The 18,595-nt window shown below is 47.7% G+C and overlaps 1 protein-coding gene across 2 annotated transcripts in view; it reads right to left on the bottom strand.

The window, feature by feature from the left end:
* Nucleotides 1-9,401: 9,401 nt before the first annotated feature.
* Nucleotides 9,402-18,595, bottom strand: part of GLP1R (glucagon like peptide 1 receptor) — a 40,826-nt gene continuing 31,632 nt past the window's right edge. Inside the window, exons 12-14 of one of the 2 annotated variants that reach the window (XM_043907365.1) lie at nucleotides 18,459-18,500; nucleotides 14,656-14,789; nucleotides 9,402-12,539 (exon numbers count right to left, since the gene is read on the bottom strand). In XM_043907365.1, the coding sequence (XP_043763300.1) occupies nucleotides 12,533-12,539; nucleotides 14,656-14,789; nucleotides 18,459-18,500 (183 nt within the window). In that variant the 3' untranslated portion in view covers nucleotides 9,402-12,532. Of the gene's footprint in view, nucleotides 12,540-14,493; nucleotides 14,790-18,458; nucleotides 18,501-18,595 lie in introns of those variants that run through there. The other variant, XM_043907364.1, reaches the window with a different exon arrangement.

The following is an 18,595-nucleotide window of genomic DNA, read 5'->3' as shown; positions in this document are numbered from 1 at the left end:
TTATTCTCCAGTTTGCAGGTTGCCCACTTGCGGAGTGTGGGATTTGATTATATTGCGAATACACCCCTTCTCATGGTTTCTTCTTTGTGTCTTTGGATATAAAATATCTTTTTTTTGGTAGATTCCAGTCTTTTTTTTTTTTGCAGGGGGTGGGGGGGCATCCTTCCCTGATAGCTCAGTTGGGAAAGAATCTACGTGCAATGCAGGAGACCTCAGTTTGATTCCTGGATCAGGATGATCCCCTGGAGAAGGGATAGGCTACCCACTCCGGTATTTTTGGGCTTCCCTGGTGGCTCAGCTGGTAAAGAAGCTGCCCGCAATGTGGGAGACCTGGGTTTGATCCCAGGGTTGGGAAGATCCCCTGGAGAAGGGAAAGGCTACCCCCTCCAGTATTCTGGCCTGGAGAATCCCACAAACTGTATAGTCCATGGGGTTGCAAAGAGTCAGACACCACTGAGCGACTTTCACTTTCAGTCTTTTTGATTGATAATTGTTCAGCAGTTGTGAGTTTGGTGTACTTGTAAGAGGAGGTGAGCTCAAGGCCTTCCTACTCTGCCATTGTGTCTCTAAGTCCTTTCATACCATTTTTATAGCATTTTGCCCCTGAAAAGTTGAAGTTGGAAGTTTTGGGATTTTTCTTGTTTTGGGTTTTCCTGCCCCTCCCCTTTCTGGTGTCTTGCCTTTTGGTTATTAACACTGTTGAAACATCTGCTTCTCACAAACAGACTCCCATTTGCCCATCGCTATTTATCATACTCCTCAGTTATTCTACCTCCATGCAGTGAAGAGAGATTAGAGAAGACAGTGTTCTAAGTGACAGGTGTGGGGAGAGACTTCACAAAATCAAAAATACTGGTAGATTTGATAAGTGGCTATTAATGATGAATCCAGCAAGAAAAGATTCTTGAGTATGTACAAAAGGAAGCTCTCGAAGTGGAACTCCTGACTTACTGGCTGCTTGGGTTGTTTCTAATATTCTAAAGACACTAGAGTGAGTGATGACTTTGACTGTGGGCCTCTGGTGAGAAATTATGTAAATCGTGGTAATCAGCCATGCTCTGTGTTTTGGCCTTTTCCAGGGCGAACTTACAGCCGGGGCTCATTAACATTGGGCAAAGCAAACCATTGAATACTTTTTTTTTTTTTTTTTAAACACAAATCATACTGATTAGTAAGAGGACTCAAGCTTGAAAGCAATAGTTTTTTCCAAACTTCAGATTTTAAGAAATTAAAGTCTTCTTGGTAGGTTTTCAACTTCAGAATTTAGTTATTCTTATTGTGAAAGTAACTTTAATATCTAGGTGTTACTAAATAATGGAGATATGTTTTTTGTTTGTTTTTTTTTTGATGTGGACCATTTTTAAAGTGTTTATTGAATTTGTTACAATACTGCTTCTGTTTTATGTTTTGGTGTTTTGGCCATGAGGCATGTGGGATCTTAGCACCCCAACCAGGGGTTGAACCCACACCCTCTGCATTGGAAGGATAAGTCTTAAACACCTGACTGTCAGGGAAGTCCTGGAGGTCTGTTTTCTTTTTTTAATTCTTGCCTGATTTACTTAACAGCAAAATCCTAATTTAAATTAAACTTTTATTCATTGAATGCCAACACTCTACTAGGTACCTGCAATAGAATAGTGAAAAAAGCAGGCATTTTCCCAGTTCTTGGAGCATAGAGTCTAACTGGAAGTGGGGTAGTGGACAAAATAAAACAAGCAAGGCCAATAATCGAGTGAGATAAGTTTTAGTTGTAGGAGTGTGGAGCAGATATTCTCATGAATCACATACACACTTAGTGGACAATTAACCTCATGTGTTATGTTCAGTAGGTCCTTTTTGATTATCTATTTGATATATATTTGGCTTCCCAGGTGGCTCAGTGATAAGGAATCTGCTTGCCAATGCAGGAGACCTGAGTTTGATCCCAGGTTGGAAAACAGTAACGCACTTGCCTGGGAAATCCCATGGACAGAGGAGCCTGGTGGGCTAGTCTGTGGGACTGCAAAGTTGGACACGACTTAGCAACTAAACAACAACAAATCCCATGTGTTATATTTAGTAGGTCCTTTTTGATTATCTATTTGGTACATGTTAGTGTGTATATTTAGCGCTTCTTGAATATTTACTTGCATTGCTCCTCTCCAGCCCCTTCCTGATTGGGAGTTTGTCCTTCAGAGTTATCCCTTGAGCAGAAGATTCCCTTAGCTCATCAAGAAGTCTTGAGACTTCCCTGGCAGTCCAGTGGTTAAGACTTTGCCTTCCGATGCAGGGGGTGCAGGTTTGATCCCTAGTCCGGAAGCTAAGATCCCTCATGCCTTATGACCAAAAATCCAAAACAAAACAGAAACAATATTGGAACAAATTCAACAAATACTTTAAAAATAAGCTACATCCAAAAAAAAAATCTTAAAAAAAATTATTTTTAAGTCTTTTATTCTGTGACTCCTGCCTGAACTGGACCTGTAGAACGTATGGGAAGCAGATGAATTCCTATTAAACATGCAAGTTTCTATTAAGATACATGATTTTGTCTCCTGATTTATTTTCTTATTTTCTCTTTTCTTCATCTTGATATTTTACTTGGGCTTTTCTATTTCATAACAGCCAGATACCAAGAAGAAATATCTTTCCCTGATCAAAGTTTTGCTGCAAAGCCCAGGGCAATAAGCATTGTTCTAGGAAAGAATTAACTTATATTTTTTTAAATGGATAATTCAGACTTTCACCTAAAACAAAATGCCTGTAACTCTGAATTAAGAATGTTTGGTCCAATTAGGAATCCTAGCAAAGCAGAGAGTTCTCTGAAACACAGCACAGAAGAGACTCAATTTAAGAGCCAACCCCACTAGCATCCTTTGAAAATGTAGTCATTTATAATGAGGTGGGGCCTGGATTGCCTTAAACCCACCTTTCATGGGATTTTCTGTGAGTGATTTGTCAACTCTTCTTGTTCATCTCTTCCCAAAGATTGCATGTAACAGGCTGCATTGACTTCTAGGAAAGGTGGAATGTGAACCAATTAAATGCCTGGCAGGGAAAAGATGAAAGGATGGGGGTATGTATTTGCTGTTCTTATCAGCCCATTAAGCTTTAGGTTCAGTCTTTGATTTCCTGAATTTAGAAAGGTCTATTGATCTCAGAATTTCCACTTAGGGCCTGACCATTAACCCAGCAAACAGCTTCCATTAAAGGCTGCTTCTGCCATCAGGGAACTTGAAATCCCAGAGATGTGTTCAGTCCCTGTGATAGCTGTGTGCGTGGATGAGGTCCTCTCCATCCAAGTCTTATGAGTAATGTGAATAAGAGAATGCTTTTATTCTTGTAGGGCTGGAAGAACCCCCAAAATGGCCTCGAATGCATCCCTAGCCCTGCCTTCCCTGATAGCTCAGTTGGTAAAGAATCCACCTGCAATGCAGGAGACCCTGGTTCGATTCCTGGGTCGGGAAGGTCCCGTGGAGAAGGGATAGGCTACCCACTCCAGTATTCTGGCCTGGAGAATTCTATGGACTGTATGGGGTTGCAAAGAGTTGGACACGACTAAGCGACTTTCACCCCTGCCTTGGTCAGGGCTGCGTTTGATTCCTGACTAAACATTTTCTTTCCTAGTGATCGCTGAAGAAGACAAGTCCAGGTACAAGTTCAGGCACTAGTTAGGCAGTTCTTTACTGAACAAGCTTGAGCAGCCCCGGGTTATTTCTTCTTATTCTGATCTCAGTGGGCACAGAGCATCCTCCCAATTGGTAAACCATTACTTAGTTCTCTTAGTCATCGTTCGTCTTTGGGCTAAATCAGCCCAGATTGTACCTCTGGGATAACCATTTTCAAGCTATCCCTGACCCATTCTGCAGGTGCAGGGTCTGGGTGACGTGAATGGTTTCTCAGAATCTCTGGCATTTTACCAGTGATGATTTAGGCATGTATGTCTTGTGCTATTAGGATCGTGCTTTGAGTCCAGAAAGTTTTCCACATTTGCCGTTTGACTGATCTATGCGTTAAGATTAAACTCACAAACTCTGTGCCAGAAAAAGAAAAAAAAAACTAGGAAGAGTTACACAGTTGGCAGAATCAGTGATCCTCAGTTAGGCAGAAAATAAAATTTTAACTATGTGTTTTTATTTTCTGCCACTCACACTGTTAACCTATTTGCCAGCAAATATTTGTAGCTGCTCTGAGCGTGGTGCTGCTGGGGACACGTAAATGAGCCTCTCCAGTCTGTCTGTCCCCCACGGTGAGGGACAGGAGGCAGGGTGGGGCTGGGGTGCCATGGAGCATCTTACCACGAGGGGGTAGCATAGAGCTGCAGCTCTTAAGTCGTGGGTCCCTTTGCCTCACACCTAATAATTTATGTAATATAGAAAACCCTCTGGAATGTTGTCTGAACCACTTGTACTGCCTTTTCAGACTTTCTCTTCACTTTAAGATTCACAGAGGAAAGAACTCATCAGAGGTCCTGGGAAAGGCCAAGAAAGCTATCAGAGTGATTTATACACAGACTTTAAAATAAAACCCTCTCTCTAGACTTAGCGGGCAGTATTGCAATTGAGGGGGTCAGCCCTGTGCTTGTCCACATCTGAGCTTTGTCAGGGGGAAGAAAGACAAAGAACTCACCCAGCTGGCAGAGAAACTTGATCCCTAAGCCAAAGGAAATAAAATTTGAACTGTCTACTTTGGTTTTTGTCACACATACTTTTATTTCACCACCCTGGAGCATTGTGAGTTGGTGGAGAGAAGCCTTTGAACCCAAATTTGTCAATGACATCTGCAATCCTCACCCTTGGAGGTGTGTCTTTTGTTTGGTAGGTGGGTTTATCTTACCAGGCCCTAGGTGGTCTGGCCCCTGCCTGCCTTTCCCAGTTACATTCACCTCCTTCATATTCATTCTACACAGAAGTTTGGGATACTAAAAAATAAAAAGCCAGACAGTAAATAGTCTTGACTACTCAACTTCGCCATTGTGGAGCAAAAGCAGCCATAGAACGAATGTGAACAAATGAGTGTGCCAATAAAACTTTATTTATAAAACCAGTGGTGGGCCATTGTTTGCCAGCTCCTGCTCTCTTAATACACCAAATAGACTTCTACTTTAGGCTGTTTGCTTAGAACTCGCTTCCCCAGATGATCCTAGGACTTGTTCCCTTACTCCTTTCAGGTCTCTCAGATGTCCTGCCATCAGAAAGGTTTTCTCTGACTACCCAATCTAAAATAGAGCTCTGGGGCTTCCCTGGCGGTCCACTGGTTAAGAATCTGCCTGCCAATGAAGGGATCACAGATTCTATCAATGGTTTGGGAAGATCCCACATGCCATAGGGCAGCTGACTCGTCCCCACAGCTACTGAAGCGCACATGTTTCCCAGCAAGAGAAGCTGTCACAATGAGAAGCCTGCACTCACCACAACTAGAGAAAGCCTGCACACAGCAACGAAGACCTCACACACCAAGAATAAGTGAATGATCGAATGAATAAATTACAAATAAAACTCTGCTCCCATATCTCCATTTTTCCCCCTCCTCTCTCCTATAATAAATACTTCATGGAGTTGCTTTACTAATAATATTGACCACATTTTGATAACTCCTAGAGAAAAGCATGTGTGTTTATAGCCAGAAAATCTTTTTTTTTCCCCCGGAGTATCTTTTACATGTGTTGCAGGCCATTTATAATGAACAATCTCTATGGACAGAAATAACTCTGCTATGCAGAGTTTGTTTTCATTGTATTCCTCTAACGACTTTCCCCCTGAGATTTAGACTGATTTGGCAGAGCCAAACATATCATATGGTGAGTTGGCACAGGGCGATGTGAAAGAATGGCTTTTTCTAGATCCTCATTCATGTTTTTGGCTCTTCCCATAGATTATAAGTTCTGCCCCATATGTAATTTTCACAGAACTATTTAGGGAAAGAGGAGAATTTCCTAGAAAATTTGCATGCTTCCCAGAAGCAGAGGAAGCCACAAGGCTGGTCAATACAAAGTGAACAGGGAAATTGGGAGGTGATCAGAAAGGAAATTCATGTCAGGAGCTGACAACTTTGGAGGACACAGCTCCAGGGAGGAGAGAGACATCAGATCCTAGAGTCCGCTCTGGGTGTCCGTGATCTTCCTGCTGAAGCCTTAGGAAATCTACGTTAGTACACCACTTTGAGTGCAGCTGAGCAAAGTCTCTCCATGTGAGTGGCTGGTGCAGAGTGTGTGTGCCACACTTCATGGAGATGACACCAATACTGGAATTCGGGTGACTTGACATATTCTCAAGGGATCTATACCACGGATGCAAAGTATCTCAAGAGCTGTTGCATTTCTAATGTAAAGAGTGACACCAGGATTAATCCAGTGAAGGAACCTGAAAGGCAAGGGACCCATCCTGCTAGAAGAGAGGCTGTATCTGAAAAGCAGGAAGAGTTCAAGGTAGGAGAATGTGAGAAAACTGCGGTTGCAGGTGATGCTAAGACTCCATGGACATGGCATCTTTTCTGAGCTTGTGGTCCCATCATACTTTGATTGGCAGTCTTCATGATCTTTACCAGTTTCTAAAAGAAGGTGTTTTTGTAAATGTCTTATGTAAATATGGTGTTATGGATGTTTTTCTTGATTGCTAAGAAATTATGCTCAAAAACTATACTGTGTTCTTAAGGTAACATGATTCTTTTATGTGATATGAATGCACATAAGATGCCTTTTCATCTGTACTGTTAACTGTATCTTTCCAAAGGATGCTATTGGAAAGACATTGATTTAGTATAAACAGAGTGAGATATCTTTACTTGGGTATATGTTCTCTACTCTCTGCTTCCCATACCAGGATTTGAAAGATGAAAGACCTTGAAGGTAGTTTCATTGTGTGTTGTTGTTTAGTTGCTTGGTTGTGTCTGACTCTTTGCGACCCCAGGGACTACAGCCTGCCAGGCTCCTCTCCATTTCCTCCTCCAGGGCATCTTCCCGACCCAGGAATCGAACCTGCTTCCCCTGCAAGTCTCTTGCATTGCAGGCAGAATCTTTACTGCTGAGCCACTGGGGAAGCCAGTTTCATTGTAAAGTGGCATCTAATTAGCAGGCACCCTTGGGGTTCAATAAAAATAGTAAATTCAGTCTCCTAGGAATTCTGAAGGTTCTGAAATTTCTGGAGGACAAAATACATGGCAATAAAACACTAGTCTTTTTAAGCCAGATATGTACACAGATGGTTATAGATCGTTGAAGTTTGGACCTAAAAGGCAGGAAAACCATGGCCTTTTCGTTGTAGCTATTAAACTTGCGTTCCCAAGTCTTGAACTGTGTTTCTAACTGCACCTTAGGTCTTTAGAACCAAAAAGGCTTCTGTAAACATTTATTATTTAAGTCCTTGTTCTTTCATCCTAGAGATATGGAAAGTTTAAAAAAAGAAAAAGAAAAAACTCCTTGCAATCACTCCAGGTGTTACCAGCCTGCTTCAGCCCCGGAGAGCTCCCATCCTTTGGCATGGGACTGCTCAGTGTTTATAATCCTCAGCTATTGATTTTATTCTTGGAGGTTGTAACACCGATAAATTCTGAGGTCTATTATAGGTCCTACATGAGGAAGAGCCACAGTAATTCATTCTCACACTGGAGCCCTGGATCAGTAGAGGGTGGGGGGAATTTTTTTTTTTTATTGCATTTGCTCTAGGCTGTGGGTCTTTTTCTAAAATCATTATGTTAGTTAAAATGAGCCTTTGTACCAAAGAAAATAACCTATCACAGCTTGGGATTAGAGAACTCTCCAGGGGAAGAGCTCAGATTTATGGAAAAAGGAGTTAATAACATTGACTAGACAGGCCCCCGACTTGGCCCGCTGGAGCTCACCACTTGTAATCCTCCTTCTTTTTTGCACCTCTGCAATTTCCTCTCCTCTTTACCATGGCTCTTTTTCACATTTAAGCAGCCTGCTGTTTTTTGTTATTCACTTTGCTCATGTTCCATCTCTTCATCGTCTCTTTCCCACCTGTCCTTCCCACCCTTGGGGATACTCAATTTCTTCTCCTTCCTTGTCCCCGTATGGAATCTATTTTCCCTATTCTCCAGTTCCCTGGCTACATCTGTCATCTATTCCAGTTTGTACTGTGGTTTTTTTCCCCCACTGTTTCTGGCAAGGGAGACCTGTTTTCAGTATTTCTCTTTAGAGAAATGTGTGTGTAAGAGAAAGAGGGAAGGAAGAAAGGTGGGGAGAGGTTGAAAGATACTGATCAGCATGTTTACGGCATAGGCTTTTGAGAGGATAGTAACAGAAGATTCTGGGTTGGGGTGGGGGGATTCCTACTCCTTGGGAACGTCAACACTCTTGGCAGATGAGTGAGATCCTTCACAAATTCTGCGTGGAACTCATTTATCCCCACCAGTGAGGCATCCATCCCTGGCATGTGGCCTCATATCACATGTGAACACAGGTGGGCCTGGGGGCCAGGGGTTCTCATTTGTTTCCTCCGGGGCTGGCCCTCAGCAGAGTGGGCCGCTCTGCTTGCGCTTTCTTTAGGCTGGAGCTAAGCCCTGTGAAGCCACCATGCCCCTTTCCCTGCATCACTGTGACTGACATGTCACACAAATGTAGTGGTCATTACTGGTTTGGGCAGGTGTTTTCCTGGGGGTGGGCACCGGAGAGGAACACTCCTGGCTCCATCTTGCTCCTGCTGAGTGGCAGAGCAAAGACCCAGGAAGATGAGACTGGCAACAGGGGAGTGAAAGAGGCTGAAAGCAGGATTGGTACAGACAACTCAAACACAGATGTTCTGCCTGCACATCTCAGGAGCTGACTGTATTTGTAGTTTGCTCTCAGACTCAGATTTAGGACTATCATGCCTGAAAGGGACAATTCCCACAGCTTGTCTAAAAGAGAGCTGTGTTTAAGGAGACATTTGGATAAGTGTAGTGATCTTTAAGTGGGGGGTGACTGAAATGGTGGAGGGCTTAGGGAGAATCTGCAATTCCCCTGCTCTTCTGTGAGAGCGAGTCACAAATTAGGGGAAAAGTTCATTTTTCCAAAGATGAATCTCTTAACGGGTAGCTCTATTCAAATTCTGTGGCTGCTTTGCAAACACGGTTTGTGCTTTTTTAAAAGATGGATTTAATGGACTGAGTTCATTTAGACAGGAGATCAAATGAATGAGCGGAATTAGAATACACATCCATTTGGCTGCCAGTCATTGTGTAAGCCACTCGACCACCCGACTTCTCTAATTAAATGACATTGCAGTCCCTGCACGAAGGCTGCGATGGATAAATTAGTAGTTGGTAAGTGCTTTGAAGATGAAAATCACGATATGAGTAATGAGCCAGAATTTTTCCTCCCCCGGGGCTGGAAATGGCATCTTTTGTGTTTTCCTGCTACACTGTGAGTCCCCTGGGTCAACACTGCAGGAAGCCTCCTCCCCCCAAGGAAGAGCAGGAGGGGTACAGTAAGGACAGGCTTTTATTTGACTTACAAGGCAGATTAGGAAAGAGTGTGAATCCATTCGCGTCTGTACACGAATTACATGCCGTACACATTTGCTACCTGTAAGTCGCAGGTCATATTTTACATGAGTTTATATGTTAAGAAATCGCATGAAGATTACCTTGTTTAAACATTCATGAAGCACAACATCCCCCAAGAGAACTGAAGACAGAAATTCCGTTTTGTCCCTCCTGAGAGCTTCACTCACCTTCCTCTCGGTGCATCTCAGCTCTGCATCCACCGCCCCCCGATCCCAAACGTCCAGGTTTATCTGCTCTGAGGGTATGATGATTATTTTTAGTGGGAGAAGCTTAGAGGAAATGCAGATTTGGAAGTACCACATGAACCATTTGGCAAGATGCAGCTCTGTCAGCTACGAATCTTTCCCCTTTCTGACTATTCTCACTGGCTCCCCTTGCAGAGAGGCCTCAACACCTAACTTGTTACATGTTCCAAACTTGGCTGAGAGCTTCCCCCTCCCCACCCCAGATCCAAACATTCTCATTTATATATATATATATATATATATATTTTTTTTTTTTTTCTCCTGGATTGCACTGATGCAGAGATAATCAGTCGCACTAGATTGTCCGGGCTGTTGACTGATTACTGAGAGCTTTGACAGGCCCCATCAGGAAAGGTTGCTTAACCCCAATGTAAGTTAGGATCCACGCTGCTGGCTGCAGCCCTCCTCACTGCACTGGAATGCAGGATGCGGTAAATGACTTCAGCCCTGGCTGCGCCCCACTCCTAGCTGTACCCCGGAATTGGTCACAGTCGAGAGCCCAGCACTCCTACCACAGCTGGTGGGCTCACCTCTTAACGATGCAGCCAGGGAGAAGCGTGGGAAGCCCACTGCAGGGACGGGAGGTGAGAGGGGGTAAATATTGGGCTGGGGAAGACATCGGATGCTTCAAGGGGAGAATGTTCCCTTGCTGGATGAGATCCCAAAAAACTGACTAGAATGGCAGAAGGGGAAAAGGGAAAACTCACTCCTCAGATAGACTCAGATACAGGCCAAGTCCAAAAGACTTTGAGAGTTAATTGGAAAACAATTATACTTATCTGCTTCCTGCCAATCTGTATCCACAGACAGAGCAGAAGTAATTATAGATACTGTGGATACACTGTGGCGTTAAGTGTTTCAAATTATACTGCTTAACAATGCTTCCTTGATACGGCCCTCAGCGTGGGGGCCGGAGAGCTGGTTTGAGTCAGCAGATAACACTGCAGGGGCATGGTGATGCCATCTGCAGAAATTTCTCACATTGGGTCATGTTTTTCCCCAAGGAAACTTGCTGCAGCCAAGAAAAGGAAAAAAAAAAAAAAAAAGAATTGATACTAATTTGGTTTCTGTTGTGTATTTAGCATGTCATTCACATAGCTGTCTTAGCAGAGGGAGCCGACATGTCTTTTATAGCTTTCAGCTCCTTGGAGGAGCCAAAAGCGGGGTCAGCACTGTGATTAGAATCAATTCAGTGGAGGGAAAATAAACCTTCGGAGTGTATCTTGTCTTCCCTGAACACGTCGCGGGCATTAGCAGTAATGGGAGCCCTGTCTGCACATGGAGAGAGAGCATCTAGCTCAGGCTCCCACCGTTCTCACGCCCCTGCCGTGCGGCCCCCTGACCTTCACCGTGGGGAGGGGAATGATTCTGGATCCACCTCTAACTTTATACTGCTATGCACAGGACAACACCCCCCCCCCACCACACACACACACAGTCTTCTTCTAGGAGAAACAGGAAGAAGCGGGGACAGGAGCTGCTGAAACGTGGCCCACGCAGATGAGGTGACCAAGCCTTTGGGGACGTGGATGTGAACTGACGCTATTTGCCCTCGGTGGCAGCTGTGCCATCTTTTCCAGGCTTGCTAGCCTTCTCCAACTTCAGGGAGTACTAGAGAGGCAATGCTGAGGGTCAGGTTGTTAGGTCCTTCTCTGGGCTCTTTTAGTCCACTCCTGGGGGCTGTCAGAACACACAGCTTCTCAAACGAGCACAGGCGTGTCAGAAAAACACTAAGCCAACCCATTAAAAGAGCGCTGGATTTGTGATCCGAAATGGCTCCTCGCTGTTTCTGTGTACACTTGAGCTCTGAGGCATTTCATTTCTTAATTTGAAGACAATAATGAATGAGATACGTGGGATGACAGCAGAGCACACCCTCCCCTCTTCTCGGTGGCATAAATCACCCAAATGGCACCTGCACCAACTGACTTGTCTCTCTCTGCCGCTGTGTTTTCTCTTTAACAGAAACGCCACACCACACTGCCAACTTTCACTAAGAGTGTCCTGAATGGCCATTTCTATTTTTCATCTATCCCTTCCAGAGGCTTCACTGGACTGGGAGGCAGAAGTTGGCCTGGGTCCTCGCCCAGTTCAGCCACCATCTAGCAGTGTGACCTTGGGCAGATCACCTCTGTGAGCTTCCCTCCTCAATTCTCCAGATCAGAGCAGTGAGGTGTCCGAGATCTTTCCCTGCTGACTCTGAGAACTCCACTGCTGTACTCTCCAGCATAACAGTGCATTGAGGCAACTGCAAATCACTCCTGCAAACCAGGAAAGTTGCTCTAAAGGGAAGGCAACCTTGCAACGTAAGTGGTTTGTCTCAGTTCTGTGGTTTAGCTGCTCCAAAGATTCAGATGAAAAAGATAAGTTGACATGGTTTAAGCCCCTCACAAGGTCAGTGGGGAGCTGGCCAGAGTGCTGAACTTGGCTTCCATTCATGACAGTCATCAGACCTGGCTGCAGGGCTCACACACACAGCACCTTACCCTGCCCCAGGACAGAGGCAAGCAAGAGTTTTCTCGGCAAGCTCCAGACTTCGGGCACCAGGCATGTAAACAGCCAGAGGAATTTCTGAGTACATTGCATTCAATCGTTCCCAGATCTGCCAGGGCGCTATATTTAGTTTGGGAATAACTTTGGACAGAGTGCACTGCCACTCAAATGAATATTAATAGTGCGGGTCTTAGAGCAAAGAAAGTATTTCTTCAATTCAGCATCTGGTATGTATCTGACAAGGAAAATGTTGCTCGGTGTTAAAAGGCTTGGGGCAACTGGGGGTGTGATGAGCACTCTGCAACTAGGAATCAGTACCTGGTGGGAAAAGAACTTAGAGCATAAAACCAATTGTCTGAGCTTCCTTCCCAAGTGCCTAACTAAACACTTTCTCCCCACAATCCTTCCCCTCAAAAATTTGTTTCTTGAAGATAATATTAATCTGTCTCTTCGTTGCTGTGCAGTTCATTAATGATTCTCAAAAATCTTCCAGTTTTTCCAAAATGGAAACACATGCACCAGAGCTGGATCCCACCCAATCAAACCCACCAGCACTCTTCTCACCCTAGCCCTCACTCCAAAGAGAAAACCAATGCCTATTGGGCTGTCTGCCCCCCTGACTGGGGAGGCAGGAATGTCCCCACCCCCAGCTCTCAACATTTTCTCAAAGAGGCAGCCTGCACAAATCCTTTCTTTAGCCTGAGGTTCAACTTCCCTATTAACATAGACACGACACTCCACTGAAGCTGAAGTATGAGAGATTTTCTGCTTGATGTGTTTTATGTCCCATTATTATTTTTCCTGCATATCCTGTGCCTCTCTGAGGGGCAGAGGAGAGTGTGTCTGGCACAAGGGTTTGGGGGAGGGTTCCCGCCACTCAAAAAGAAAAAGGAGGGAAAGATCAATTCACTTAGGAATTCATCCAAAGACTCTCCCTCTGCCCTCCCAGAAGATGTGAACTCCCAAGAGTTCTCTTCTGCTCTGAGTTCTATACCCATGAACTCAGTTGCCAGCCTCCATGGCATGGCTGTTCCCCTTCTGTCTGGGTCTCTGCAGTGGTGCTACATGTCTGCTTTTCCTCCATGGCTAGATTGAAAGGTTTTGCCCATCTAAGCTTCCCTGAGGCTCATTATTTACGGGAAGAGACTGGAGGCAGGGTGAACATTAAATAGCTCAATGCATGGATGAGTCAAATTAATAACTACGGTACAACCCCAAACAACATCAAAACTACCACTGTGATTTACTGCTTGTTTCCACCCGTTGGGAAAATTCAGAATTGCACATTTGCACACACAGAAACTATTCACAGCAAAGACAGAGAAATGAGCAAAGGATATACAAGCTCCCATGTTGGGGGAACTTCACAGGGAAGTGACCACAGAGAGGGGAAGCCCGCCTCCCTGGTCACGGTGAGGACTGGTAGAGTCCCCGGAAGAGTCTCTTTTTGGTCATATCCCCTAAAGTTAAGAGGGCACACCCAAACACCCATGCTAGACAGGTAATCCGGTCACAGGTAAAAAGTATTTCCATGAGAGGTGCAGGCAGTCTCTCTGGCTCAGCGCCTCTGGGTTCCCAACAGTAGAGAGTAATCTACACTCCCAGCACGAACATTCCTAAAGTCCCCGAGAGGAGCCCCACAGGATTCTTGAGCATCTCTGGAACAGGAGTCAGAGCCCGCGCCCGGCGCTGGACCCCTCTACCGTGAACCCACCCTGGGAGCAGGCGCCAAAGCAACCCAAACACCCAAGGAAGAAGTGGGGGCCGGAAAGGGGAAACTTTGAGGCACCTTCTCGATGTTCCTTCTCAACACCACCCCCACAACCATTTCTAGAAATCACTGCTGGAGGGTGGACAGTGGGATGAGGGGTCAGAGGAGGGGAAACAAGCCTGTGTCCAGTGTCCCTTAAAGAGGAGGCGGGGGGTGGGTGGTGATGCCAACCGGAGGCAGGCGGAGTCGGCTGGCATCACCCAAGCTCTGTGTTTTAGCTGAGGTCGTATCCGCCTCTTGCAGAACCATGTCCTCTTACAAGTCTGCTAATAAGCCATTGACCTTGAGTTTGAGTCTGGGGCTGATGTTCTGCTCTGTCTGGGGGAACCCCAGGGGCCTTGTGGCTTAACGAGAAGAAATCCTCCTCGTTTTAGCAGCAATTGCTTTTTCCTCTCCACCCGCCAGGGTGATCAAATTAACAGGTTGCTTCTCCTCGGAATAAAATGTGTCCTTGAGTTCCAGGAGGCACTGCCCATCTGCCTGTCTGATGGGCTCGGGATGGGAACGCAGGGAAGTAGCGTGTGTGCCTGTGGCGCTCCCCCGGCCCCCCAGTCCCTGGGAGGGTCTCTCCCACCCGGGGTGGCCACCCAGGCCGGCAGTGAGACCACAGGGAGGGAGGTGCCCGAGTCTCAGCTGCAGGAGGTCTGGCAGGAGGCTGCGTACATGCTGCTGCCCGCTGTGGGCCCGCAGCTCAGGCTGCTGGTGGGACACTTGAAGGGCTTCATGCTGTTCTCCCTCTGGACATGCAGGTGCTCCAGCCGCCAGCGCTCCCAGCTCTTCCGGAACTCCATCTGGACCTTCCGCAGGGAAAGGAGGGAAGCAGAGGTCATCAGGCAAACCAACTGCCCACGAAATGGCCCCATGATTACATTAGGAGGGAAGGGGAAAAAAAATCCACCGCATTATATTAAGAGATACAAATCAAGGGCTTCGGGCACCTAAATTAATATCCCCATAAAATTGTTTCTTGTCGTCTCCTATTTTCTGCCTCTTCTCTGGAGGGAGACGGGCTTTGATGATCTAATTGGTCTCTTGCATCTCTAAACTCTTGTGACTCAGCTAAGTACCTTTCACAATCCATTACAGTATCAGTTAGCGGAAGAGGAGTGACAGAGAGATGTGGGGAGAAGGGAGATGGAGAGAGAAGAAAAGGAGAAGAGAGAATCTGCCTTCAGAGCCCTCTTGGATGACTAAGAAGACGGGCAGCTCACCCTGCCCCTCACGGTGTCCGCACCAGACCCTTCTAAACTCCCCGAGGGCTTTCATCCTGCCCCCAGGATGGAAGGGAAGAGGAGCTGGGGAGAATGAGGCTAGGACTAGTAGCAGCCTGAAAGAGCAGGCTGCGGACAAAGACTTCTCAGCCTGGACTTAAACTAATCCCAGCCAGGAGCTGGTCTCAACCCACAGAGGGTGCAGCCCAGGTGAGTTCAGCCAAGCAGAACTGCTGCCATGCTGGGTTCAGCCCTCCCCATCAGCAAGAGCCTTCTCAAGACAGCGGAAGCTTGGGGCCCAGGTGGTTAGAGCAGAAAGATGCAATCCAAGTAACACTGCAGAGCCCCAGTCCCTTGAGGGCTGTGATGATGCTGCAGCTGGCTCATGTGGTTCTGGTCCCCCAGACAGGCTGCTGGAAGCGGCACAGCCAGCCCAGGGCATCCAGAGTGCTCAGCCAGTGAATGTGTCCCTATGTCTGCTTTCTAGAGCTTCTCTGATGCGCTCCGCATGTGCCACCGGAACTCCCCACACCAGAGTGTCTGGGTCCCAGGCCCGCCCTCTCGGGCTCCATCCAGCAGGGCGGCCAGCTGCCAGCAGCTGTGGGTATGTGGCTCACTGCCAACATCCCACCGGCCCCTGTGCAAACACCCCACTTCTCTTCCTGCAGGGCTGCCATCCATCTCACTAAGCCCAGCAAGGTGCCTGGCGTGGCCACGTGCCTATCCCTTAAAAGAACTTTATCTGCACTGGGTGAAGCTGAACGGCCCAGAGCCTGCCTGCCAGGACGGTGCCCGGGTCCCGGGCAGCATCTCTGAGCCCAGGCTGGGGTAAGGGAGGGAGGCTGAGCAGACACCACCCACGGCCCCTGGCTCTTTGCCGGCTCACTGCCCGGGTGAGTGAGTGTGATGCGTGTGTTGACAGCCGGCGTGACGATGCCTGAGTCCTGCAGTGGCCTCTGCTTGTGAAGCCGGAGGAAGGCCAGTCTTGTGGTGCAGCCCTTCACTGGGGAGATGAGACAAGAGATGGCCAACTGAGGCACATCCCTGGGAAGCCAGCTCAGGGACTAGAGGGGCCTCATGGATACAGGGATTGGACCAGACTGGGACTGTGTCCCCCTCTGCTTCCCTCTCCCTCAGCCCTTTCCCTGAACCTCTGCTGTGCTCCCCACCCCAGTGATAACTGTCATTAGAAACCATCATTTACAGGGTACTTCCTATATCCCCAGCATTCACCATAGATTGTTAACTTTCACAGCAAACCTGTGAGGCAGCCCCTGTTAGTCCTTGCTTAAAGGTAAGGGAGGGCTTCCCTGGTGGCTCAGACGGTAAAGAATCTGCCTGTAATGCAGGAGACCTGGGTTTGATCCCTGGGTTGGGAAGATCCCCTAGAGAAGGGCATGGCAACCCACTCCAGTATTCTTGCCTGGAGAAGCCCATGGATATGAGCCTGGCGGGCTACAGTCCATGAGGTCGCCCAGAGTCAGACATGACTGAGTGACAAAAACCCCCACTCTCACAAAGGAAAGGAAACTGAGGTGCAGAGATTTAAGTATTTCTCCCAGTCTCAGCCAGGATCTGACCCTAGATCTGGCCTGACTGTAAAGCCGGTCTCCTAACCCTCAGTCTCCTGCCACTTGGACTATTTAGGCCACGCTTGTTTCTGGCCGTGTCTCCCCCTTCTCGGTAGGTACCCCACGAGAGCTGGGACCACGTCCTCCTCTCAAACCTCGCACAGTGCCTGGCATAGAGCAGGTACTTCATACATGTTCTCTCAATAAGCCAAACGAATAAATGACTAAACGAGCACCGAACACCGGGTTCCTTCTTTTACTGAGCTCTCATAATCAAACAACAAAGACGACAACACACACCCTGGACTCCTGTCCTGGCATTCCCGCCCAGCATGCTTCCTCACCCTCAGGTGGCCCTCATCCCTACCTCCCAGGTCCCTGGGCCGGACACCATGCCAGGCTCTGGGGTTTGGGATGAGTTGGGGGGCCACAGAGCTGGGCAGGAGCAGAACCGGGACCAGCACTCGGGCTCCTGAGTCACCAGAGCCATAGCAAAGCCACCCCCGGGCCTCCTCCCCTGGGCCCACACCCTGCCCACTGGCAGCTGGGGCAGGCCTTGGTGGCCACGCAGGCCCAATGCCAGGCTCACACGTATCCGGTATTGCTATGGCAACCCTGGGTCTGGAGAACGGCTCTTATGGACAGAGGGCTCAGCCCAGGAAGCAGAAGTGCTTGGGGACATGTGTGTCTGTGTGTCTGGAGGAGCGGGCCTGAGACGTCTGTGGATGGTTGAAAGGAACCAGGCGGTGCACCTGGGCAAGGCAGGCGCTCTGGGCCCTCCGAGCAGGGTCTCTTGGACCCCACAGCACCAGCCTGAGGGGGGAGGTCAGTGGGGATCTGGGCAGCAAGACCCCCCTGCTCCCACCCCAGCCACCAGGAAGTTACCGGAGGAGCACGCCCCTTTCCCGTGGTGGGCGGGGCTCCGGCCGGTACGTATTGAAAGTGCTTTCTCCCTCCAGGAAGAATTTATCCCAATCCCAGCTCTGCACTATTTCCAGGCCAGACCTGGAGTGTGTCTCTGACTCTCTCTGATCAACGTTCTCACGTGAGAGAAATGAGAGTCTCAAAACCAGAATTTCAGTAGGAAAACTTTTTGGGGGGAGGAAGAGACAAGCAGATGAGACGGTGGTTTTTAAAGTCCCAAGCATGTGACTTGTAACAGTCACCACTCTTTACATCACATGGAATTTTCCCTGCCCAGCCCTGTTCGTTCACTCAGCGCCTCAATGCTCGAGATCTGTGATCTATTTGTGTGTGCACATGTGCATAAGTGCACACGCCTGGGCCCACATAAGACATCTGAGGAGTGAGGGTCAATTTCTTATATTTCTGCACCCCCACTGACATTCACACCCCACCTTCCCCACTCCCACCCCCAGCATCAGGAGCCCCTTCACATGAGGCTGTCTTCCGCAAGCTCATGTATGGTTAGGGCATCCTGTCCACACACACGTGTGTGTGTGTGTGTGTGTGTGTGTATGTTGGGTGGGGGAAGAGAGAGAGAGGGTGATGGAGAAAACCATGCCCAGGGAACAACACAGGGACAAGACACCTCCTGAGCTCCGGTGCCTCAGTGGGGTGAGTAGCGATTTCAGCTAAGAAGCCTGAACAACCCCACCGGACAACTCCAGGACAGTCAGTGTAGCAGCCCCACCAGGGGTCCACGTCCCTCCACGGGCCTTACCTCATTGTTGACAAAGCAGTACAGGATGGCCACCATTAGCCCCTGCAAACAAGAGTCATGTCAGCAGGAGGAAGGGGAGGGAGGCGCCCTGCAGGCAGGCCTGTCTGAAGCTCCCTGGGGCTCCAGCCTCAGCATCT

Source organism: Cervus elaphus, chromosome 7 (genome assembly GCF_910594005.1).
Source record: "Cervus elaphus chromosome 7, mCerEla1.1, whole genome shotgun sequence".
Lineage (NCBI taxonomy): Eukaryota > Metazoa > Chordata > Mammalia > Artiodactyla > Cervidae > Cervus > Cervus elaphus.
Note: the sequence above shows the minus strand (reverse complement) of the source record. Positions and strands in the feature narration are given on the sequence as shown.